This window comes from Aethalodelphis obliquidens, unplaced genomic scaffold, assembly GCF_003676395.1.
Source record: "Aethalodelphis obliquidens isolate GAN/ISIS:26980383/991018 unplaced genomic scaffold, ASM367639v1 scaffold28, whole genome shotgun sequence".
Taxonomy (NCBI): Eukaryota; Metazoa; Chordata; class Mammalia; order Artiodactyla; family Delphinidae; genus Aethalodelphis; species Aethalodelphis obliquidens.
Window position 1 is genome coordinate 15808343 of NW_020837972.1, and position 25913 is coordinate 15834255.

At 38.9% G+C, this 25913-nt stretch overlaps 1 protein-coding gene across 3 annotated transcripts in view; it reads right to left on the minus strand.

Annotated features, from left to right (window-relative positions):
- Nucleotides 1-25913, minus strand: part of RAD9B (RAD9 checkpoint clamp component B) — a 31280-nt gene that overhangs the window by 807 nt on the left and 4560 nt on the right. For all 3 annotated transcript variants that reach the window (XM_027124789.1, XM_027124790.1, XM_027124791.1), the window contains 6 exons: nucleotides 15927-16026; nucleotides 12368-12474; nucleotides 9033-9139; nucleotides 8882-8946; nucleotides 8204-8326; nucleotides 6798-7035 (listed from right to left, as the gene is read on the minus strand). In XM_027124789.1, coding sequence (XP_026980590.1) covers nucleotides 6798-7035; nucleotides 8204-8326; nucleotides 8882-8946; nucleotides 9033-9139; nucleotides 12368-12474; nucleotides 15927-16026 — 740 coding nt within the window. The remainder of the gene's footprint in view (nucleotides 1-6797; nucleotides 7036-8203; nucleotides 8327-8881; nucleotides 8947-9032; nucleotides 9140-12367; nucleotides 12475-15926; nucleotides 16027-25913) is intronic.

Genomic DNA, 25913 nt, shown 5'->3' on the forward strand with positions numbered 1-25913 from the left:
CCCTGGTCGGGGAACTGGGTCCCACATGCAGCAAATGCAACTAAAGGTCTCGCATCCCGCAACTAAGACCCGGCACAGCCAAATTAGTTAATTAATTAATTTTAAAAAGAAAGAAAGAAAGGAACTAACACTAAGGCTGTGGGAGACAGAGATAAAGGGAGACACTGTAGGCCATCCTGCTCGACTCCATCCATCTTCTCCCCTTTCCCTCCTGCTGCGACAGAAGCAGCTACTCCTGACTAGAGCCAGTCCTTCTCTCCCTGTCTCTGACTCCCAGCCCCTCCCATGCCTCTCCTCTACTGGATAAGAATGTCAGCATTTTAAAATAATCAAATGTCTCTCATTAAAATATATAAATAGGCTCATTCCCTTCCTCCCTCCATCCTTACCTCTGCTGTAGAGTTGTCTACACTTGCTTTCTCCATTTTCTCATTCTCCTATTCTTCCGTCCTATCTAAAAAAAGCTCCTGACCCTCACACAGAAGCACTTCTCAAGATGGTCACCAAAAATTGCCAGATCCTTAAGCCAATGACCATTTTCAGTCTCCATCCCACTTGATAGTCACTCTGACACTTTCTTCTCAAACCTTCCTCATGCTGCATTCTCCTGGTTGCTCTTAGACTTTTCAGCTGGCTTGCCCTCTTCTACCCAGCCTTTGAATCAGGGTTTCTCAGCCGTAACACTACTGACATTTGAGGCCTGGTGCTTCTTTGTTGTGAGGGCTGTCCTGCTCATGGGAGAGTGTTGAGCAGCATCCCTTGCCTCTGCCCACTAGATGACAGCACCCTCCTTCCTGAATTGTGACATCCAGAATTGTCTCCAGACATTGCCCAACGTCCCCTGGCCCTGGTTAAGAACCACTGCTTTAAATGATGGCAGTACTCTCCCCTGCACCCTCTCCCTAGGAACTTTCTTTCACACTGCTGGCAGAAATTACTACATATGTATATGCCGGGGAGTCTCACAGAATCTGAACTTTGTATATCCTACTACCTATTTGATTTCTGCCACTTAACATGTCCAAAATAGAATGCATGATCTTAGTGAGCATTGAACCTGTTGCTCCAGACCTTGATACCTCCTTTTCCCTTAAGCCCCATAACCAATCCATCACAGAGTCCTGCTGCTTCTACCTCCTCAATTAGCTGTCTACTTTGGCCACTTCTCTCCATTGCTACTGAATCACCATCTCTCAGATGCCACAACTGAACTTCCATTCTTGCCTCACTGCATCCCATTCTGCACATAGTAGCTGCAACTAAAGTTATCTTTCCAAAATTCAACTCTGGCAGCCCTCCCTGTTAAAATCCTTCAAATACTTTAAATGCCACAGTACTTTATATGGCCGTTTACATGGCTGTTTACATCTGGCATGAATCGGCACTCAGCAATTACTCTAGTTTCATTCACCCTGTGCCATTGTTTCACCCTGGCTATCTGCCTGCTAACCACACTGGTCATCCTCCAGTTCCTTAAAACCAGCACACTCCCTCCATCACAGGGGCTTGTGCACATGCCACACATCCACTTAACTCCCCCCTACTACCTTATCCTTTCCAGTTCAGCTCAAACACCAATTTCAAAGAAGACGTTCTGACCTCCTAGATTAGGTCAGTTCATACCTTAAATCCTCTCAAAACACCTTAAACTTTTCCTTTATTGAACTTACCACAGGTTTTTAAAAATTATCAAATGTTTAGTCATGTGACTACTTGTTTAATGTCTGTCTCCCTCCTAGTCTATAATCAAGTTTAGGAATGTTTCTTGTTTATTTTGCATACCATTGTATACCCCACATCTACAACACAAGGCCTTCAACAAATACCTGTGGGAGTTGCATGGTAGGTAACAAGAATGAATAAGTGAATGATCCCTGTTCTTGGCTCATCCTCACACATCAGAAGGTGAAGATGCCCTCTGCATGGGGCAGTTCTGACAGCAGCTGTTGAACCCTTGCTCCAGATGAAACACCCCAAATTAGCTGTGATATAGCCTGTGGTAGGCAGAATGATGGCCTGCCCGCACCCCCAAAGATGTCCACGTCTTAATCCCAGGAGCCTGTGAATATGTTATATCACATGGCAAAAGGGAATTAAGGTAGCAAATGAAATAAAGTTGCTAATCAGTGACCTGGACTATCCAGGTGGGCCCAGTGGACTCACAAGGATGCTTAAATGTGAAAAGCAGGGCTCCCCTGGTTGGCACAGTGGTTGAGAGTCTGCCTGCCGATACAGGGGACACGGGTTCGTGCCCCGGTCCGGGAAGAACCCACATGCCGCAGAGCGGCTGGGCCTGTGAGCCATGGCCGTTGAGCCTGCGCGTCCGGAGCCTGTGCTCCGCAATGGGAGAGGCCACAACAGTGAGAGGCCCACATACCGAAAAAAAAAAAAATGTGAAAAGCAGAGAAGAGTCAGCATCAGAGTGAAGCAATGTGAAAAGGACTTGACTGGCCGTTGCTGGTTTTAAAGCTGGAAGGAAACCACAGTCAAAGAATGCAGGTGATCTCAAGAAGATAGGAAAGGCAAGAAAGCAGATTCTTCCCTAGAGTCTCCGCAAAGGAACGCAGCCTTGCCAACACCTTGATTTTAGCTCAGTGAGACCCATTTTGGACTTCTGAACTGTAAGATAATTTGTGTTGTCTTAAGCCACTGAATTTGTGGTAATTTTTTATAGCAGCAATAGGAAACTAATACACTGGCTTTGATTTTAATTGGAGGCATAGTCTCAGTTGCTTCTGAAGAGTCTAGTGTTAACCAAGGTCAAGATCCAAAGGCTGGAATTGACCTAATGATAGCATCTGTGTCTCTTCAATGTATAATATCATGTGCAAATAGCTCTTCATAATGCTTACTGTGCTATATTAAACTAAAAACCTACTAGTTTACTTTGGACTTTGAGAGCTGCCCTGAATTTGCCACTGACTTAAGGTAAATGTCATTTGCTACCCCCTCTTTTCCCTACCTACTCTTTGGCCTTTAAATCTTTCATGGCTGGATGATCAAGCCTTTCCCTGGTATATAACCGTCTTCTAATGGAGAAAGTTTATGAATGGCCATACAACTTGGAATTAGTCCAAATCCTATACGAATTGGGTAAGAAGATAAATTATTATAAAAATTTTAAAATAATATTCATATTCTCTTAAAAATAGAACTACCATACAATCCAGCAATTCCTCTCCTGGCTATTTTTCAGAAAAAAAACAAAAATGCTAATTCAAAAAGATATCTGCACCCCTATGTTCATTGCAGCCTTATTTATAATAGCCAAGATACAGAAGCAACCTAAGTGTCCACCGATAGAGGAATGGATAAAGAAGATGTGGTGTGTGTACACAGTGGAATATCACTCAGCCACAAAAAAGAATAAAATCTTGCCATTTGCAACAACGTCAATGGACCTAGAAGGTATTATGTTCAGTGAAATAAGTCAGAGAAAGACAAATACAGTGTGATTTCACTTATATATGGAATCTAAAAAGCAAAACAAATGAACAAACGTAACAAAACAGAAACAGACTCATAGATACAAAAAACAAACAGGTGGTTGCCAGAGGGGAGGGGTGTGGGGGGATGAGTGAAATAGGTGAGGGAGATTAAGAGGTACAAGCTTCCAGTTACAAAATGAGTGATGGGGATGAAATGTACAGCATGGGGAATACAGTCAACAATATTATAATAACTTTGTATGGTGACTTTGGTCTTTGAAAACTGCCCTAAATTTGCTGTTGACTTATTGTGATCATTTTGTAATGTATAGAAATATCAAATCATTATGTTCTGTACCTAGAACTAACATAGTGTTGTAGGTCAATAATACTTCAATTAAAAATATAATAATATAGATATTTCCCCCATTTTGGTGCCCCTGAGAGCTGTGTATAACTTATTGAAAATCAACAATGGAAAAATATATTGGTTATTTGAATATTAGAATATAGTAATACTCCTCTACAACAGTTTAATTTTGAAAATCCCCTTTCCCAAAGTAGAATACTACCATATTATTTATCTTTTTAAATAAGGTGAATTAAAATTGATTTCATTTTGGAATTTTGTGATACTACTTGAGGGATTTTAAAAACTTTCTTAGGCTATCCCAAACCGGGGCTGAAGGTTTGCCAACCACTGGCTATGCACTAGGAATACAGAGATGAGTAAGACTCAGGCCTGCCCTTGATGAGCTCACAATCTACCTAGTGGAGTAACAAGCATATTTATTAAATTATTACATGACATTAAAAATGAATAAAGCAAACAAAATGATTTGATTAGAATGAGAAGACTTCAAAAAGAGACATATCACTTGAGCTGGGCTTTGAAGGGTGGGTAGGGGTTTGAACGGTGAAAAAAGGAATACTATCACCCCAGACTGTAGGAGCAATAGTATGAACAAAAGTAGGACACAAAAGCATTTGCTGAATGTTTCCACTAAGATCAGGAACTAAGCAAGCATGCCCACTCTCTCCACTGTTAATGTTGTACTAGAGATTATGTGTTAATACAACTGAACAAAAGAGTCAGTTGGAGAGATTAAAGAAGAAATGAAACTATCTCTATATAAAAATGACGTATAGCATGTCTGGAAACCCTGAGAGAATCAATGATAAAACTAATGGAAACAATAAAATAATTCATCAGGGTAGTAGGATATAAAATTAACACAAAAAAAACAGTAGCCTTCATATACGCAAACAATAGGCAGTCAGAAAACATAATGGTAGAGAAAACTATTTACAATAGCAATATAAAAGGTTAAATTACTTAGGAATAAACTTAAATGTGTAAATGTATATGAGAAACATTTTAAGACACTCCTGAGAGACACAAAAGTAGACCTAACAAGTGGAAATATATTGCCTGTGTTTGGATAGAATGACTCAGCATCATAAAGGTGTCTCTTAACATCCCCAAGTTAACAGAAATATAAGGAAATCCCAATTAAAAAAATACCAACAGACTTTTTCTGGAGCTAGGTAAGTTGATATTAAAGTTCAAGTAAAAAATACACATTCAGGAATAGCCAGGAAAAACTGACTAAATCTACAAAGGGATACTAACTCTACCAGACATTAAAACATACTCTGAAGGGCTGGAACTGGACCTCAGGGGAGGAAATGAGAAGATTTTATTAAATACCCTAGGGAAAGTCCCTGAATGCCATTCCAAGGGGTTTAGGTGAAATCCTATGGGCGAAGCAGAATGATCCAAGAGACAATAAAAGCAGGAGAGTGATGTATAACAATAACTAACATTTAATGAGCACTGACCATGTGCCAGCTCCATGTATTAGCCCAATTAATTTTCACAGCAATTCAATTGGGTAGCATTATTATTATTCCCATTTTACTAACAGAAAGAAAACTGAAGCAAAGATAAGTAACTTATCCAAGTTACACAGCTAATAAGTGGCAAGACAGAGATTCCAACCCAGAAACTCTAGAGCCAGTGCTCTGGAGTCCTATACCTCATTGTAAATATAAGGTCTCAAAAGAATCTTCTGGTACACTGTGGAGGAAACCAGAGTGGAGGAGAATGGAGGCATGGAGGTCAATCAGAAGGCCCACCGTAGTTCATATAGAAGATGATAATGGTCTAAATTATTTACCCATAATGTAATTTCATTTTTGCAGGAGTTAAGGCAAATAATTCCCTTTAAAAATAGAACTTTCTTTTTAGAATTTAAGTGACATGATAGGAAATTTGAAGAAAAGAGTGCTGTAATGGTACTCATGGAGCTTACAGCTCTAAATGTCACTTTCCCTAGTGAGGAAATTGGCAATCTTAGAGGATTTCAGGGAAGTGAAGCAGCAGGAAAATGTATTCCTGTTGCTGCCTGCGAAAAAGTAAGCACAATATGTGTGACCAAAAAACAGGACGAGGAAAATGTTTCTGTATAATGAAAAGACAGATTTCAGTTTTCACTTTATGGCCAAGCTAGTAATTCATGAGAAGAGAAAATTGCCGTAAGTGCCAGGCATATAACAGGTATTCAGTAAACACTGTGGCATCAAACTGAATAATAAGTGGAGTTTACTATCCAATTTTACTACCCTAAAAGTCTTCATACAGTGTAAGTAGTGACTTTTAGTAACATTATTTCTCCTTAGAGTTATTTCTAACTCTAAGAAACTCATATTTCCAAACCAATAATAATAACAACAGCAAAACAAGCTTGAATAAAACATCAATATAAACATGTAAAACAGGGACTATCATTATTTGATACTTCTAATAAATTATGTTTATCTTCAGTGGATTTCTTAAGGTTTAACACTATAGCATTTTGTGAAGTTTATCATCCATCTAGTAAAATGTTGGTAACATAATAATGTTCTTAACTGGGACACCACTATGAAGGAATTTGTGATGTTTGTTGTGATGAAGTTTACATTTGTACTACCATGAATAAAGGATTTCCCAACCAAACCTGAAAAATAAAATTAGAAGGACATGTATTTTAGAAAGCAAAGTATATGACTTTAGCATATTATTTGTATTCAAAGATAAGTATGCTGTAAGAAATCATAATTTATTCTTTAAAACAAGTGACTCAAATTTCTATTTGAATATACTTTGTTAGAATTACTCAATGAGCAATTTAACTATTTTGTATTGACATTCTGTAAATCAGCCTTTTCTCCATGTCAGACTGGTTTCACCTCTCCCCTAGCAAAAAATAATAAAATTAATTTCCCGGATATTGGGGGTGGGCTGAGGCAGGGAGATTGCAAAGGGAGACGGATGACGAGAGTTCTTGACTGAGATGCAGTTGTGTCTCAGTGTTTTTCTTTTACCTTCCTGAGATGTGAAGATCCTGGCACTTCCTCCGTGTCACTGACACTGCTTTCTGGTACTTCACTAATGTCTCTGTTCGCTCTTTCCGTTAATGGGCTGCCACGGTTTTCCAATGAAGAGACTTTCGTGCAAGTCTCAGAATAAAGCCTTTTGGGTACTGCTTTTCTTGAGATATACTCTGCGTCCTTGCTGGTTACATTTTTACCAGCCTCTGAATTTGAATGTATCAGCTCTGACCTGAGGTATTAATAGAGATTAAATGAATGAACTGTTTACTTTGAAAGATACATTTTTATATAACTAATGGATCAATGTGGGATGACAACTGGTTTAGGGAATATACTGAAATAACATTGAACTAATTGTTGAAAGTTAAGATTTACATACATGATTATTTAGAAATTCTCTTGACAGATTCAGATTTTTCAGTAAAACAACCCAATGTATATGAGACAATCTTGTGACACGGTAATAGGGCGAAGTTAGAAAAAAAGTCAAATAAATTACAGTATATCTGTATGATAAAATTGTATAGAGTCATTAAAAATCATGTTTCCAAGTTATTATCAACAATACTGGAAAATGTTCACAATATAATATTTTGTGGGAAAAAACAGAATACAAAACTACATATGCTATATGACCCAATCTTGTTTTAAAATGCAACTGTATGCAAAATTAAAAGTCTGAAAGAAAACACAGTGTGCCAAATATTAACAGTGGCTACCACTAGATGGTAAAATTGTCGGTGTTTTTTAATTTATTCTTTGTACTTTCCTGCATTTTCCAAATTTCCCATAGTAAGTTTATGTTACTTTTACAATGAAGCACCTTCCACCAAAAAAAAAGTTATTAAGAGACAAAAGGGGGAACTCCCTGGTGGTCCAGCAGTTAGGATCCGGTGCTTTCACTGCCGTGGCCCAGGTTCAATCCCTGGTCGGGGAACTGAGATCCCTCAAGCCACGCAGCGCAGCTGAAATTAAAAAAAAAAAAAAAAAGAGAGAGAGACAAAAGGAAGAAAAGAAAGAAAAGCAATGGCTGTTTCTCTCTCTAAGAAAGAGAGTTCTGGGTAGTGAATACAAACTTTCCTGTGAACCTTAACACTATATCACTCCTAAAAAACAACTACTGAAAATGGAAATGAGTTTTAGGTAACGACAAAGATAAACCAGGCAGTCCTGTTAAATTGTGATCATAAGAGAAAAAGCAAATATCTAGTGAAAGATGGGTGATATTTCTCTGTTACAGTTAGGTCTTCCTGGAGCTTTCCTGATTCAGTTAAAATTTCTGATCTTCTAATGTTTTCATCCTCAATTGTTTCCTAAATGAACGCCATTGAATTATTTCAGAATAAGACTGCAATGGCTTTATCCCAACCAATAAAGACATTAAAACATGGCCTTACCTTTTTCGTTTTTGTGAAAGACACAGTGATTGTGGAGAAGATGCTCTACTTGGCTCATCAGCTAATGTAGCCAAAATAAAGTTGGCTTCCAATAACATATCATCAATACTTAAAGCCATGGGTCTAAAAAAGGCAAAGTAAGAGCAAACATCACACTCATCACACTCACACTCATTTTCTGATGGACATTGGGAAAACATTTAAAAATGATAATTTTGGAGTAAAAAGAAACAGTAAAAGTCTTGTCTTTTCACAAATCGAGACAGTCCTAAGAACTAAAAGTGTCCTTAGAAATCATCACATCCAATTTCATAAAACACATTCATCCTAGCCCAATCTCTCTGAAATTTTAGTTCTGAAATATCATATAAAGTACCGTAGTTTCATAGAGATTTAACTTGTTTAAGCCATGTATAATTTTCTAATTTGGCAATTTATTCAGTATGTCAAGTTTATAAATGTTTTTACTCTTCAGAATAATATATCTTTCTAAATCAAGTTACCAATAAAAAGAACTCTAGGTTATGACATCTTTCAAAATTTTAGTTTGATAAGTGTTGCTAGTAAAGTTAAGGAATTCCTGAGGTGTGAATTAATTTCAAAGTGAACCAAAGGGTTTTATTATTAATGTATGACAAAAGAAAAAGAAACAAACTCAGAAATTTCCCAAGGACCTACTTCCCAGGAAAATCAAAATGAATGGCTATAGGAGCATGTGTAGCTTCTGAAAATGTCAGCATTCCCTGAAAGGAAAAAAAAGGGGGAAAATGTGAAATCTTTATTAAAAATTGCCATTGATAATTCTAATTGGACACAAATTTTGGTTTACCTTCAGTTCTTTGAAGCAAAATGTTATTTCAGTGTTGACTCCAATTTGATAGAAGTCAAACTCATCTGGCCCAACAAACATCTCACTGTATACAGAATTGGTCAAATCTGCTCAATGTTATAGGAAAGTAAAGAATAAAATTAGTTCCATTGGTATTTGTTAAATTTTGATAAGAAAATAAAGCATAAGTGATAAGTTAAAAATAGCCACAAATTCTCTGACATTCCTTCATTGAGAGGTGGGGTCTATGTCTATGTCCCCTCCCCTTGAATCTGGGGTGAGTGGGCTCTTCGTCTGCTCTCACCAATAGGATATGGTGGAGTGACCTGGTGCTAGTTTCTGGTCTGGGCCCAGGCCTTAAGAGACTGGCAGCCTCCACTTCTTCAATCCCACAAGCCACACAGGGCAGCCAAAAAAAAAAAGTAAAAATCAACTTAGAATGGGAGAAAATATTTGAAATCATATATATGAAAAGGGGAGAAAAATAAAAAGACAAATAACTCAAGTGAAAAATAAGGGATGTGAACAGACATTTCTCCAAAGAAGATATACAAATAAGCAATAAGAACACAAAAAAAGATACTCAGCATCATTAGTTGCTAGAGAAATGAAAACCAAAACCACAATAAGACAACACTTCACACCCACTAGGATGGCTATCGTCCAAAAGACAGACAATAACAGAGGTGTTGAATTTTTTTCCCCCCAGAGGTGTTGAATTTTGTTCTCTAATATTTTATTAAACTTTTATGTGCATTTTTTAAAATGAAAATATGATGATACTATGCATACCATTTTATAATCTATTCAATAATGTATCCTGACTATTTTTCCATGTCAATAAGTACATTTTCCTAATTATTTATGTGTGTTGGTGTTTTGTGTTTTCCACTACAAAACTAACTTCAATAAACATTTTTGACATACACACCCAGAGAGAAAGAAATGTATATATACACAAACACAAGACTTCCTTTTTTTTTTTTTGGCCACGCCACATGGCTTGCAGGATCTCAGTTTCCCGACCAGGGCTTGGACCCAGGCCACAGCAGCGAAAGCACCGGACCCTAACCATTAGGCCACCAGGGAACTCCCAAGACTACTTTTAATAGCTTCATAGTATTTCACTAGACCAATCTCCTGTTGTCAGATCTAAGGTATATAGAAAGAGATGAACCAAACTATTGAGTACTTGTCTCTAGACAGTGGGATTTCAGGTGACTTTATTAGTGCTTTTTATGTGTTTTTAATTTTCTTCAATGAACATGAATTATGTAAGTGTAAGAACAAAGGAGAAATGGTATATATATTTTAAAAGGACCAAACAATACCTTACAAATACCTTCATCTCAGTCAAGAAGGCTCATGTCATGACTTGTGTTTGCTGGGGGCGGCGGGGTGGGGGGGTGTCACTGGATTGGGAGATTGGGACTAGAAGATGGAAACTATTATATAGAGAATGGATAAACAACAAGGTCCTACTGTATAGCACAGGGAATGTTCAGTATCCTGTAATAAACCATAATGGAAAAGAATATGAAACAGAATATTAAAAAAATTAATTTAAAAAAAAGAAGGCTCATGTCACTCCCAGTGTGCTGGCGTAGAGTAAGTTCAATAATAAAGTTAAACAATTGGGTCCCCAGTCAACCATAACTATAACTACTCATTAGAAAGCTTCTTACAAGGGACAGTGTCTGAATAAATGGCCATTTATTCAGAGATGGCATTATGAATATAAAACAGACCCTTTCACTAGCCAAGCATATATTTTCCAGATCATGCACCCCTGAGTGCCAAAACAGAATGCTAGATGGGACTTTGAGAGAAGCAATAAGAGCACAGTGGTAATGAGACTAAGCCCTGGAGCCTGACAGTCTATATTCAGATTATAATCCACCACTTATTAACTATGTGACAGCAGGCAAGTCACTTAGTTTCTCTGTGCTTCATATTCTTCATATAGAAAATGTATACTAATAGTACTTACATCACAGACTTGTTACAAAGATCAAATGGATTCAGAAATGTAAACCATTTAGAACAGAACCTGGCACAAACTAGACCCTGCAAAGTCGTCTGACCCAACTTAAGCCCTGGTTATACTGGTTTTTCACTTCAGAATAATGTTTCTTCCTTTGTATTCTTTCTTTACTGCTATCACCAAAAAAAAAAAAAAAAATCCAAGGTCAAAGAGTCTCAGACAAGTGGTGTCCATAATACCCTAGTAAATTTCCTTAATAGCAAAACTCCTGACTTAATCATGCTTTAGTTTCTCCATTCCTTCTGTATAACTCTTAGAAGAGCTGACTTAATATTCACTTTGGGGCGTCCCTGGTGGTGCAGTGGTTAAGAATCTGCCTGCCAATGCAGAGGACATGGGTTTGAGCCCTGGTCCAGGAAGGTCCCACATGCTGCGGATCAACTAAGCCCGTGCACCACAACTACTGAGCCTGTGCTCTAGAGCCCGCCAGCCACAACTACTGAGCCCACGTGCCGCAACTACTGAAGCCCACGCACCTAGAGCCCGCGCCCAAAATAAAATAAATTTATAAAAAATAATATTTCATTCATTAAGAAATATTCATATTTTCTGTCCTATATATTTGCCATCTGGAATATCTTACATTTCTAACTTAAAGTTACTTTTCCTTTTTATGTGGTCAAAGATCATCTCAACTGGATTGCTGGCCTCTTAATTTTTCTTTATGCTAAATACAAAGGATGAGAAATAGACCTTAAAATTTTAACTGAAAAAATATTTTTCTCAGTAACCATTCTAATTTTATTTTTTTAATACATTTATTTATTTATTTATTTTTGGCTGTGTTGGGTCTTCATTGCTTCGTGCAGGCTTTCTCTAGTTGCGGAGAGCAGGGGCTACTCTTCCTCATGGTGCACAGGTTTCTCATTGCGGTGGCTTCTCTTTGTTGCGGAGCACAGGCTCTAGGCATGCGGGCTTCAGTAGTTGTGGCACTCGGGCTCAGTAGTTGTGGCTCATGGGTTAGTTGCTCTGTGGCGTGTGGGATCTTCCCGGACCAGGGCTCGAACCTGTGTCCCCTGCATTGGCCCAGTGGTTCTTAACCACTGTGCAACCAGAGAAGTCCCATTCTCCTAATTATAAAACAATCTGAATTTGAAAGCCAAGTATTTTAATTACTGATTGTGACAAATTTCTCAGGTTTCTTAAAAATTTTAATGATCTTTCTACATTTTACTGCCTTTTAGACAAGAAAAAGTATTATGTCACTAATATTTACTGTATAACCGTACAGTTATCAGGAAAGCCAGGAAGTAATATTCCATCAAAGCACAGTGACAGATATAATCCTTACCCATTGATTCCTCATTAGAACTCTTAATGCAAACGTTCAGTGGAGTAACAGCAAGAGTAACTTCCTCTTGACTCGATGTAAAAAGAACAGTTGCCTCAGCAAGCACTCTATAAAATGTAAGGAACAGTAGTACATTATTTGAAGAACAAACAGAAAGAAATTATCATATTAAATGGGACTCATCTTTAACCTGGAAATAAATAGGTTAATTGTCCTGGATTTAGAAAAATCTACCCAAAAGACCTATCTTCATTCTTCTATATGAGCTGGTATATTTTTAGTATATCTTAAAATTACAACATTAGGAATCCCCTGGCGGTCCAGTGGTTAGGACCCGGCGCTTTCACTGATGGGGGCTGGGATCAATCCTTGGTCAGGGAACTAAGAGTCTGAAAGCCGCTCGGCTGCAGCCAAAAAAAAAGAAAGAATTACAACATCATTTGAAGGCCAAGAGAATAGCAAAATATATTCTAAGTAAAACATGTGAAAACTGCAGAATAAATCAAACACTAGAATAAAATATCTTTAATGCTATGCTTTCACATCCCCAATACATTTTTTAACAAAAATGACCTGGGATCATACTCCTAAGGGAGATAGTAGAAAATGGAGATGTTCAAACAGAAGTGGGGTGAACTATGCTGGAGACGCAGTCGAGGGGTAGAGGTTTACAAGCAGTCTGCTGCCTGTATTCTCTTTCCCTTTGTCACTTGTCCTAGATTATTAACTATTTCTTTCAAGGTTGTCCTGACATCCCAAATGTCCTTTCATCCTGGGCTCCCTTTTTTTTTTTTTTTGCAGTACGCGGGCCTCTCACTGTTGTGGCCTCTCCCGTTGTGGAGCACAGGCTGCGGACGCGCTGGCTCAGCGGCCATGGCTCACGGGCCAGCCGCTCCACGGCATGTGGGATCTTCCCGCACCGGGGCACAAACCCGTGTACCCTGCATCGTCAGGCGGACTCTCAACCACTGCGCCACCAGGGAAGCCCTGGGCTCGCTTTTTAAAAACACCTTTATTGAGATATAACTCACGTTCTACACAATTCACAGATTTAAAATTGTTTGATTTGCATTTCCCTAACAACAAATGGTGGTGATCATCCTTTTCATGTGCTTGTTGGCCATTTGCATACGTTCTTTGGAAAAATGTCCATTCAAATCCTTTGCCCATTTTTTAGTTAGGTTACTTATTATCTTTTTATTATTGCATTAAAAGTTCTGGCCTATTTTTTGTTTATTTTGTTTTGTTCTTCATTGCTGCGCACAGGCTTTCTCTAGTTGCGGCGAGCCAGGGCTACTCTTCGTTGTGGTGCGCGGACTTCTCATTGTGGTGGCTTATCTTGTTGCGAAGCACGGGCTCTAGGCACGTGGGCTTCAGTAGTTGTGGCACGTGGGCTCAGTGGTTGTGGCTCATGGTCTCTAGAACGCAGGCTCAGTAGCTGTGTTACAGGGGCTTAGCTGCTCCACAGCATGTGGGATCTTCCCGGACCAGGGCTCAAACCCATGTCCCCTGCACTGGCAGGCGGATTCTTAACCATTGTGCCACCAGGGAAGCCCTGGCCTATTTTTTAAATTGAGGTGAGGTCAGATAAAAATGAGATTCTTAGAATTTCTGTAATGTTAGTGTTAACCTGCTAATAGACATTAGATTAGCAGAGTTTCTCAATGCCAAAATGTCAGGAACACCTACCAAATTAATCTGGAAACTTTTCCAGTGTTAAGGGAGAGGTGTTGTACAAGATACTAAACAACCTGATACCAGAAATGACAATATGAATGTGCAATTCAAAAAGGAAGAAAAATACAAATTGCTAATAAATATATGAAAAGATGCTCAAACTCCCTAGTAATAAAATAAACACCAAAAAATGACTTTTTTTTATATTAAAAAAAAAAAGACTATGTCTTCCATAATAGGAGTTTCCTTCTCTCTTTCCCTCTCTCTCTCTCTCTCTCTCTCTCTCTCTCTCTGGTTACCAGGTGCCATGTTGTAAGGACAATCGGCCAGCCTACAAAGAGGCCTGCATGGTGAGGAACTGAGGTTTACCAGCAACCACATGGGTGAGCTTAGAAGCTGACTTTCTGAGGCCTCCCACAGCCATGTCAGTGAGCTTGGGAGTGAAATTCTCCAAATTCAGCCTTCAGATGAGACCACAGCCCTGGCTGATGGCTTGACTTCAACCTCATGAGAAACCTTGAGCCAAAAGCACCCAGCTAAGTCACACTTATTATTTTGAAGTAATAAATGTCTGGGTTTTTTTAAAGCTTTAAGTTATGGGGAAATTTGCTTCACAGAAATAGGTAACTAATACACTATCTTATGCACTACTAGCAGCATTGTTTGTGATGGCAAAAAGTCGGAAACAACCAACTTTTTCACAAATAGGGTAATGTGTAACTAAATTATGGTTCACTCATACAAGTAAAAATTATGCAATCATTAAAAAGAATAAAATTGATTTAACTAGGGCTTCCCTGGTGGCGCAGTGGTTGGGAGTCCGCCTGCCGATGCAGGGGACACGGGTTCGTGCCCTGGTCCGGGAAGATCCCACATGCCGCAGAGCGGCTGGGCCCGTGAGCCATGGCCGCTGAGCCTGCGCATCCGGAGCCTGTGCTCTGCAACGGGAGGGGCCACAGCAGCGAGAGGCCCGCGTACCGCAAAAAAAAAAAAAAAAAAAAAATTGATTTAAACTGACATAGACACTAAAAAAGGAAGTTGCCAAACAATAAGGATAGTAGGACATTTTCTTTTAAAAAACTATGTATGTGTCTAATAGGTGATATAAATTTGAGAGAGAAGGAGAAAAAGAGAGAACGAAATATATCCATAGCTATAGGGAAAAAGAAAGTTATAGAAAGACTGGCTATAAATAGAAGATGATATAGAAGGATTACACCAAATTGTTAATAGATGTTAAACCCCTGCCAAGTAGGATATATGTGGCAAGTAGAGGAGAAAGACTTCCATTTTTCATCTCTGCACTCTTCTATAAATTTTAGATGTATTGCAAGGAGCATGTATTTCTTTTGTAATTTAAAAAACAATAAGGATAAAATATCTTTTGGCTTACAAAGTAATTAATGTTTAAGCTACAGCTTAACTGAAAAATTGAGTACCTTTCACTGACAAATATGTCCCACTCATTCTCTAGAAAAAACAAACAAACAAACAAACACTTAGGGATAAAATCAGTTCATGTAAAAAGTGTTAAAATTTCCTCATGCTGTGTGTGTTAAGACTCAGATAGAAGGAACCATATAAATGCAAAGTATTATTAGATAATATATTTTTCTCTTAATACCACTTGACGTAGAAAGCCACTGATGGGATACTTCTAGAACATTTTGGCCACTAAATTATTATTTCTACCATTAGGCAGTTATTATTATCTACTTTTACCTTTCTCAAGGTTTCCTCTTGATCCTTTAAGGTGATTTCTACAAGTCCAGTGTTAGCTTAAAAAAATGTAACTGATTTAAAAGCTCTAGGCTATTAGTTCTTTACTCTGTGACCATAATATATTCAGAAAAATAAAAATAAACAACAGAGAACTCATTACCTTGGTTGAATCACTAGTGTATTAGAACACATATTCTTTTCAAAAATAACTTGCAAAGGCTGACTTTCTTGAAAACACAAATTATGAATCCTTTTAATACCTTAAAAATAATAAAGCAACCCGTTAATAATTTTAAGTGCAAAATTAACAGATTTTTTAAAGTCTTTAAGTTTCAGAGCCAGATTAAAATAATAAAATTAAAGTAATATTTAATATCTGACAGGTGCACAAAGCTTACAAGCAGCACTATCCCTTAATGCATGTGTTTATCGCTCCCTAGTGGACACCATGTAACATGTCACACCCTCCAACCAATTAGGCAGTAGAGTTCCCACATTCTTTTGAAATACAGGTAATTTCTTAAATTGTGTGTAAAATAGTAATTGCCCACTACAGATCATATGTCTATGATTCTTTTTCAGTATTTTTCATCCAAACTGATATTTTTGGATGGGAACTTTAAAAGTAAAACCTGAGCATCCAGTCTGTGAATTCTTTCCCTCTGAGAGGAGGAGAGGAGTGTGGAGCAATAATGGCTACGGCCCAATGTACCGGCAACTGCAGGATATGTTGTACGTACATTACCTCTGATCCTCACAATATGCCTATGGGATAGGTACTTGATCTCAGAAGAGGAAAGTATAGCTCTAGCTCTGTTAAATGACTTCAAGGCTATGCTGTTTTAACAAGTATAGCTAGAATTTGAATCTAAGTTTGTTTTACCTCTCTTTTTTTTTTTCTGAATCTGAGTTTGAATATGGAGCCCGTGTAATAAAATCCAGGTGGGCTATAACTTTCTACAGCATAATAATGTTATAATAAGAATCAAAAGGATTCACTATAAACATTTCTCAACTTATTTTTTAACTGAATTAATAACAACAGCAATATTTATTATTTTCATAAATATTTACTGAGCTCTTACTATGTACAAGGCTGATCAGTTTTTCTTTTCTTTTGTTTTGTTGGGTTTTTTTTTTGACCGCACAGTGAGGCATGTGTGACCTTCGTGACCAGGGATCAAAACTGTGCCCCCTGCATTGGGAGTGCAGAGTCTTAACCACTGGACCGCCAGGGAAGTCCCTGACCACTTAGTTTTTTTTTTTTTTAATTAATTAATTATTTTTTTGGCTGTGTTGGGTCTTTGTTGCTGCATGCGGTCTTTCTCTAGTTGCGGCGAGTGGGGGCTACTCTTCATTGTGGTGCGCGGGCTTCTCCTTGCAGTGGCTTCTCTTGTTGCAGAGCATGGGCTCTAGGTGTGCAGGCTTCAGTAGTTGTGGCACACGGGCTCAGTAGTTGTGGCTCACGGGCTTAGTTGCTCCGCGGCATGTGGGATCTTCCCAGACCAGGGCTCTAATCTGTGTCCCCTGCATTGGCAGGCGGATTCTTAACCACTGCGCCATCAAGGAATTCCTGATCAGTTGGTTTTTAATGGATAACAAACCACAAAATTTAATCAGAAATTTAGTGGCTCAAAATAACAAACATTTGTTATTTCTAACAATTCAGCTGAGTGGCTCCTCTGGTTTGGGTTGGCTTAGCTGTGGCTGGATCATTTTGAATGGCCTCATATTCATATCTGGGGCCTCACAGTTGGGACAACAGGGACAGCCGGGATGGCTGGGGCCTCTCACCACATGGTCTCCTATCTTCCAGGAGTCTTCGCTGGGCTGTGCTTATTCTCATGCTGATGAAAATGTTCTTAGTTTAACAGTGGAAGCTGACAGGCCTCTTGAGGCCTAGGCTCGGAACTCACACAACATCACTTCTAGTGCATTCTATTGATATAAAAGCAACTCCAAGGCCAGCTGAGATTCAAAGTAGGGAAACACACAGGGATGAATTTGGGAGCTGTGGACTGGCAAAGAACAACTCAGACAAAAATTTCTGACCTCACAGAGCTTACATTCTAGCGAAGGGAGGCAAACAATAAGAAAATCAAAAGCAGTACTTCCCTGGTGGTCCAATTGTTAAGACTGCGCTTTCACTGCAGGGGGCACAGGTTTGCTCCCTGGTCGGGGAACTAAGATCCTGCATGCCGTGCGGTGCAGCCAAAAAAAGAAAAAGTAAAATAATTGGTCTGTCACATAGTGATAAGTAGCACAGGAAAAAAGGAAAGCTGAAAGGGGGCTGGGGAGTGCCGGTGGTGGTGGGCAGCAATTTCAAATAAGGAGGTCAAGGAAGACCTCATGGAAAAGATGCCATTTGAGCAAGACTGAAGGAGGTCTTTGAAAGAGCAAGCCATGTGCTATCTGGAGAAAGAGCTTGCTAGGCAGAGGGAACAGGGACCTAGCCTGGGACTCCCAGATCATGTGGTATCTTACTGGCCATTGTAAGATCTTCGGCTTTTACCTTGGGTAAAATGGTGAGCTTTTTGAGAGTTTTAAGCACTGGAGTAACATAATCTGACCTATTTTAAAGGGATTACTGTGGCTGCTATTTTGGGAAGACACAAAGCTCAAAAGTTGGCATATCTTACCTATTTTAAAAAATATTTTCAAGTTACTTTTAGATGGATAGGTAATAGAAGGTAATAGATGTACATGGTATAAAATTCAAAAGATACCAAAGAATAGACAGTGAAAATAAGTCACCCTCCACCTCTGACTCCTGCCACCCCAGTACCCTACTCAGAGGTAACTACGGTTACCAGTTTCTTAGGTATTCTTCAGAAATAGCCCATGCATATACAAGCACAATCATATCTCTATAACAAATACCTGACTTGGGTGAATGTTCTATTGGCATTGCCGAGGATGTCCAAGCTGAGAAATGCCTTATTTCTTTGTCATCCCTGATGCTTTTTTTCTTGCTACTTGCTTCCTTCCCCTTTTTCCTTAACACATGCTAAACACTTGCAGTCTATACCTTTGACCACACTGCTCCCTCATCATAGAATGCCTTCCCATTTCTGACTATTAGAAATTTAGCCCAGGACCAGATGCCTTCACAGGCAAATTCTATCAAACATTTAGAGAAGAGCTAACACCTATCCTTCTCAAACTCTTCCAAAATATAGCAGAGGTAGGAACACTCCCAAACTCATTCTACGAGGCCACCATCACTCTGATACCAAAACCAGACAAAGGTGTCACTAGGAAAGAAAACTACAGGCCAATATCACTGATGAACATAGATGCAAAAATCCTCAACAAAATACTAGCAGACAGAATCCAACAGCACATTAAAAGGATCATACACCATGATTGAGTGGGGTTTATCCCAGGAATGCAAGGATTCTTTAATATATGCAAATAAATCAATGTGATACATCATATTAGCAAATTGAAGGAGAAAAACCATATGGTCATCTCAATAGATGCAGAGAAAGCTTTCGACAAAATTCAACACATTTATGATAAAAACCCTCCAGAAAGTACGCATAGAAGGAACTCACCTCAACATAATAAAGGCCATACATGACAAACCCACAGCCAACATTGTTCTCAATGGTGAAAAACTGAAACCATTTCCACTAAGATCAGGAAAAAGACAAGGTTGCCCACTCTCACCACTATTATTCAACATAGTTTTGCAAGTTTTAGCCACAGCAATCAGAGAAGAAAAAGAAATAAAAGGAATCCAAATCAGAAAAGAAGAAGTAAAGCTGTCACTGTTTGCAGATAACATGATATTAGATAGAGAGAATCCTAAAGATGCTACCAGAAAACTACTAGAGCTAATCAATGAATTTGGTAAAGCAGCAGGATACAAAATTAATGCACAGAAATCTCTTTCATTCCTATACACTAATGATGAAAAACCTGAAAGAGAAATTAAGGAAACACTCCCATTTACCATTGCAACAAAAAGAATAAAATACCTAGGAATAAACCTACCTAAGGAGACAAAAGACCTGTATGCAGAAAACTATAAGACACTGATGAAAGAAATTAAAGATGATACAAATAGATGGAGAGATATACCATGTTCTTGGATTGGAAGAATCAACACTGTGAAAATGACTATACAACCGAAAGCAATCTACAGATTCAATGCGATCCCTATCAAACTACCAATGGCATTTTTCACAGAACTAGAACAAAAAAATTTCACAATTTGTATGGAAATGCAAAAGACCCCGAATAGCCAAGCAATCTTTTTTTTTTTTTTTTGGCGGTACGCGGGCCTCTCACTGTTGTGGCCTCTCCCGTTGCAGAGCACAGACTCTGGACGCGCAGGCTCAGCAGCCATAGCTCACAGGCCCAGCCGCTCCGCGGCATGTGGGATCTTCCCAGACCAGGGCACAAACCCGTGTCCCCTGCATCGGCAGGCGGACTCTCAACCACTGCGCCACCAGGGAAGCCCTAGCCAAGCAATCTTAAGAAAGAAAAACTGAGCTGGAGGAATCAGGCTCCTTGACTTCAGACTATACTACAAAGCTGCAGTAATCAAGACAGTATGGTACTGGCACAAAAACAGAAATATAGATCAATGGAACAGGATAGAAAGCCCAGAGATAAACCCATGCACATATGGTCACCTTATTTTTTATTTGAAGCCAAAAATATACAATGAAGAAAAGACAGCCTCTTCAATAAGTGGTGCTGGGAAAACTGGACAGCTACATGTAAAAGAATGAAATTAGAACGCTCCCTAACACCATATACAAAAATAAACTCAAAATGGATTAAAGACCTAAATGTAAGGCCAGACACTATAAAACTCTTAGAGGAAAACATAGGCAGAACACTCTATGACATAAATCACAGCAAGATCCTTTTTGACCCACCTCATAGAGAAATGGAAATAAAAACAAAAATAAACAAATGGGACCTAATGAAACTTAAAACCTTTTGCACAGCAAAGGAAACCATAAACAAGATGAAAAGACAATTCTCAGAATGGGAGAAAATATTTGCAAATGAAGAAAATATTTGCAAACGACAAAGGATTAATCTCCAAAATTTACAAGCAGATCATGCAGCTCAATATCAAAAAAACAAACAACCCAATCCAAAAATGGGCAGAAGATCTAAATAGACATTTCTCCAAAGAAGATATACAGATAGCCAACAAACATGTGAAAGAATGCTCAACATCACTAATCATTAGAGAAATGCAAATCAAAACTACAATGAGGTATCACCTCACACCAGTCAGAATGGCCATCATCAAAAAACCTACAAACAATAAATGCTGGAGAGGGTGTGGAAAAAGGAAACCCTCTTGCACTGTCGGTGGGAATGTAAATAGATACACCCACTATGGAGAACAGTATGGAGGTTCCTTAAAAAACTAAAAACAGAACAACCATACGACCCAGCAATCCCACTACTGGGCATAAACCCTGAGAAAACCGTAATTCAAAAAGAGTCATGTACCACAGTGTTCATTGCAGCACTATTTACAATAGCCAGGACATGGGACCAACCTAAATGTCCATCGACAGATGAATGGATAAAGAAGATGTGGCACATATATACAATGGCATATTACTCAGTCATAAAAAGAAACAAAATTGAGTTATTTGTAGTGAGGTGGATGGACCTAGAGTCTGTCATACAGAGTGAAGTAAGTTAGAAAGAGAAAAACAAATACTGTATGCTAACACATAATATGAAATCTAAAAAAAAAAATGGTTATGAAGAACCTAGGGGCAGGGCAGGAATAAAGACGCAGATGTAGAGAATGGACTTGAGGACACGGGCGGGGGAAGGGTAAGCTGGGACGAAGTGAGAAAATGGCATGGACTTATATATACTACAAATTATAAAATAGATAGCTAGTGGGAAGCAGCCGCATAGCACAGGGAGATCAACTGGGTGCTTTGTAACCACCTAGAGGGGTGGGATAGGGAGGGGGGAAGGAGACGCAAGAGGGAGGAGATATGGGGTTATATGTATATGTATAGCTGATTCACTTTGTTATAAAAGCAGAAACTAACACACCATTGTAAAGCAGTTATACTCCAATAAAGACGTTTAAAAAAAAAAGAAATTTACCCACATGTGATGCTACCACCCAGATAGCCCTTCCTCTTCACCTTTCTCTCCTATGAATCTGTTGCCCCAAGTACATCCATTGTGCTCTTTTTTGTTTGTTTTTTGTTTTTGTTTTTTGCAGCACGCGGGCCTCTCACTGCTGTGGCCCCTCCCGCCGCGGAGCACAGGCTCCGGACGCGCAGGCCCAGCGGCCATGGCTCACGGGCCCAGCCGCTCCGCGGCACGCGGTATCCTCCCGGACCGGGGCACGAGCCCACTGTGCTCTTTTTAAAGCAACTTGGCTTGGTGTACCTCTTCATTGTGGTTTTTCTAGTCTTCCAGCTTAATAATAATTTTCCTTGATAGAATGCAAACAGGATAAAAATTTAGAAGTCCTGTTTCCTCTGTATCATTATTGATTTTATCTAATGCTGCACAAAGTACTGGACTATAAGAGACAAGGAATTTTCACCAGAATCTCTTCCTTCATTGAGAAATCTCACTATTGAGACAAAAACAAAACAGCTGAACTAAAGAGAATGCCTAGTAATGTGGTTGACTTAAATTCTGACATAAGCTCCTTATCTTCTCACAGACCAGTAACAGACAATTTGAGGTCCAGCAGCCAGTCCATGGACGGCTTGAGGAGCACTGCCTTATGCCATCAGCTGCCAGCCATGGCATATCTGATGCTATGATAGAATTCTGCTTGCCGTTTCATAGCTCAATTTGCAACTTCCCTCAGTGGCTCCAGAGAACTCTTTCAAACTTAAAGAGGTACAGCTAAGGAACAAGCCTTATTTTGGAGATGTTCCATTTGTGGGGTTTGGAATTTCAGAGGTTAGTGATACTTATAAGTTGGCAAATGTTTCCCAATCCCTTTAAGTTCACCGTTATGCAAGTTTAAAGTCATTAGCATATCTGTAGAATGCCCTTTTACAAAACCTTAAAACCGAGAAGTGGAAATACTGCCCTCTTGACACCATGTCATTAATATACATGTATGAATCAGGGTTTTATTTTCACTCAATAGCCAGTGCACCGCTCGTATGGAAGCCCCTCTCTGTCGGAGATCTGTCTTCTTGAGCAGGACAGAACTTATTAGCAGGTGCTTTAGATCAGAGCATGTTCTTCAGGGACAATTCACTGACTCATTTTTAGCCACTCTGGGGCCAGTGCCAATGACAATACAGAGAATTGATAGAATTATTATTAGGCAGGTAAATATTTCATATGAACCTTGGTTCTTGATGACATAAATCACTTTTTTTTTTCTTCCTATTAGCAGATGCTAAATAACCTAAGAAATCACCGTTCTGGAAACCATTTATGGTTAGATTCAGAGAAGTTAGTCTTTTTTAGTGGCTCATGCCTTTGCAATTGTTTTCTATCAATAAGAGAGCCAAATTTACTTCACTGTCTTTAATTTCTTCCCAGTTCCAAATATGTATTTCTAGCAGTTTATTGGATATCTCTGCCCAGGTGATTTTTCTCAACTAAATTTGAACAATGTTTCTCCACCAGATTATAAAAATAAAATTGCAAACATAATTTCCTGGGTACATACAGTTTTGGAAAGTATAACTATTTACCCCAATTACTGGGTATCAGCATCTATCCCCTACTTCCCCCTTCCTTCCTGAGCCATCTTTCCCTGTTATGTAGCAGCCATGAGGTTGGGTGGGACTGACTTCACTTCCAGTATCACTTGTGGGCCCTCATTGGTATAAATCAATTGATGTAATCTTATCCCTCTTGCAATTGAATTTGGTCCACATATGGCAATAAGCCAAGGCAATTAGAGAATGGAATTCCCCTGGCTCCCCAGGATTAGTTTAGGTTGGTCCAATCAGAGCAAAGTCAAGCACTTTTGTTCAGTGCATGTATGAAGTATGGCTCTCACTCCCCCAGATGTGAAAGAGCAAGCATGTAGCCCCAGCTGCTGCTGCTGCTAGAAGTCACCTCATTATTAAAAGTTTATAAGAGGAGGGAGACGTCAAGAGGGAGGAGATATGGGGATATATGTATATGCATAGCTGATTCACTTTGTCATACAGCAGAAACTAACACACCACTGTAAAGCAATTATACTCCAATAAAGATGTTAAAAAAAAAAAGTTTATAAGAGAAGCTGGCCTTACTATAAATCACATAGAGGAATGCAGACCTGAGAGAATTTTAAAAAGAAGCAGCAGCTGCTGCAGCCTGGATCAAAACACGCCTATGACCTAATTTTGAACTTTTAGTTTACATGAGCCAAAATTCCTCCTTATTGTTTAAGTCAGTTTGAGTTGGATTTTCTGGGTGGTTTTTTCTTTTCCCTGTTATTTGTAACTTAAAGCAGGGGTCCCCATCTCCCCCACCCCCACCTCCTGGGCCGCACAGCAGGAGGTGAGTGGCAGCTGAGCCCCATTGCTACCCATCGCTGGCTTTACTGCCTGAACCATCCCAATCCCCCCAGCCCCGTCTGTGGAAAAATTGTCTTCCACGAAACCGGTCCCTGGTGCCAAAAATGTTGGGGACCACTGACATAGCATCCTAACTCATACAACTTCCCTACAAAAGCTATTAAAAATCAACCAGTCACAAATATGTATTGGACATTAATCAAGCCACTTGAGACATACTTAAGAAGCTGAAAAGTTGGTTGTTTAAAATCTAGCTGGGGAATTCCCTGGTGGTCCAGTGGTTAGGACTCCATGCTTTCACTGCCGAGGACCCAGGTTCAATCCCCGGTCAGGGAACTAAGATCCTGAAAGCTGCGCGGTGCAGCCAAAAAAAAAATTTTTTTAATAAAAAATTAAAAAATAAAATCTAGCTGGAAATAAGGGATGAGTATAATTGTAATAACATCAGTCACTGACTATTCAGTACTGCCTCTGTGTCAGGCACCACACTAAGTGCTTTACACATGTGATCTCACTTCATCCTCACAACAACCCCAGAATCTGAGGGTAGGTAAGATTATCCCCATTCTAGAGAAAAGAAAATGAAGGTTCAGAGAGCTTATGTACTGTCACAAAGGTAATAAGAATTATAGAAGAATCCACATCCAAATCTGTGAGATGTCAGAGCTTGCGGTGCTTTTTGTGTGTGTGCTTTTTTTTTTTTAATTTTTACTGAAATATAGTTGATTTACAATGTGTTAGTTTCAGGTGTACAGCAAAGTGATTCAGTTATACATATATATATATATTATTCTTTTTTAGATTCTTTTCTATTATAGCTTATTACAAGATATTGAGTATAGTTCCCTGTGCTATACAGTAGGTCCTTGTTGTTTATCTATTTTATATATAGTAGTGTGTATATTTTAATCCCAAACTCCTAATTTATCCCTCCCCCTACCTTTGCTGGGCTTTTAATCATGCTCTTTACATGATTCTGCTATAACATGAACTGAAGCTCAAAGAAGGAAAACATAATGTTAAAAATTGATATTTTGCAGGGGAAAAATTAAGGAATATAATATAAATAAGATCTGAAATAAAAATATTAAGAGAAATGTAAGATAAAATTAAGAAATATAAGATAAATCGTAACACTAATATAACCTTCCAGAAGACCATTCCACTATAAAAAGATTTGGACCAATACCACAAGTACAAGATTTTTTAAAACATACACTCCTAACTGGTAACTTCAAATAAAATAGCAGCCATCATTATAAATATTACTAGCGCTAACTCTTAGAAAATATGCCAGGTATTTCTTTAAACACTTTAGAACTATAACTTCCTGTAACTCATTGAATCTTCACAAAAACCCTAGAAGGCTGGTACTACCATTGTCCCCATTTTACATATAGGGAAACTGAGGCACAAAGATGTAAAATAATTCGCCCAATGTCTCAGCAAGGAAGAGGTAGAGCAGGATTCCACCCCAGACCTTGTTGACCTCCAGAGTCCATGCACTTTACCACCATGCTATACATATTTAACCATGTAAAATCCTATATGACTACAACATTTGAATATCTACCATGCAAGGCTGGGAGGCAGGAAATCTCTTGGTGTAGCAGCGAGAATGAATGAAGGTTTTGGCTCCTACTATTGTGGGGCTG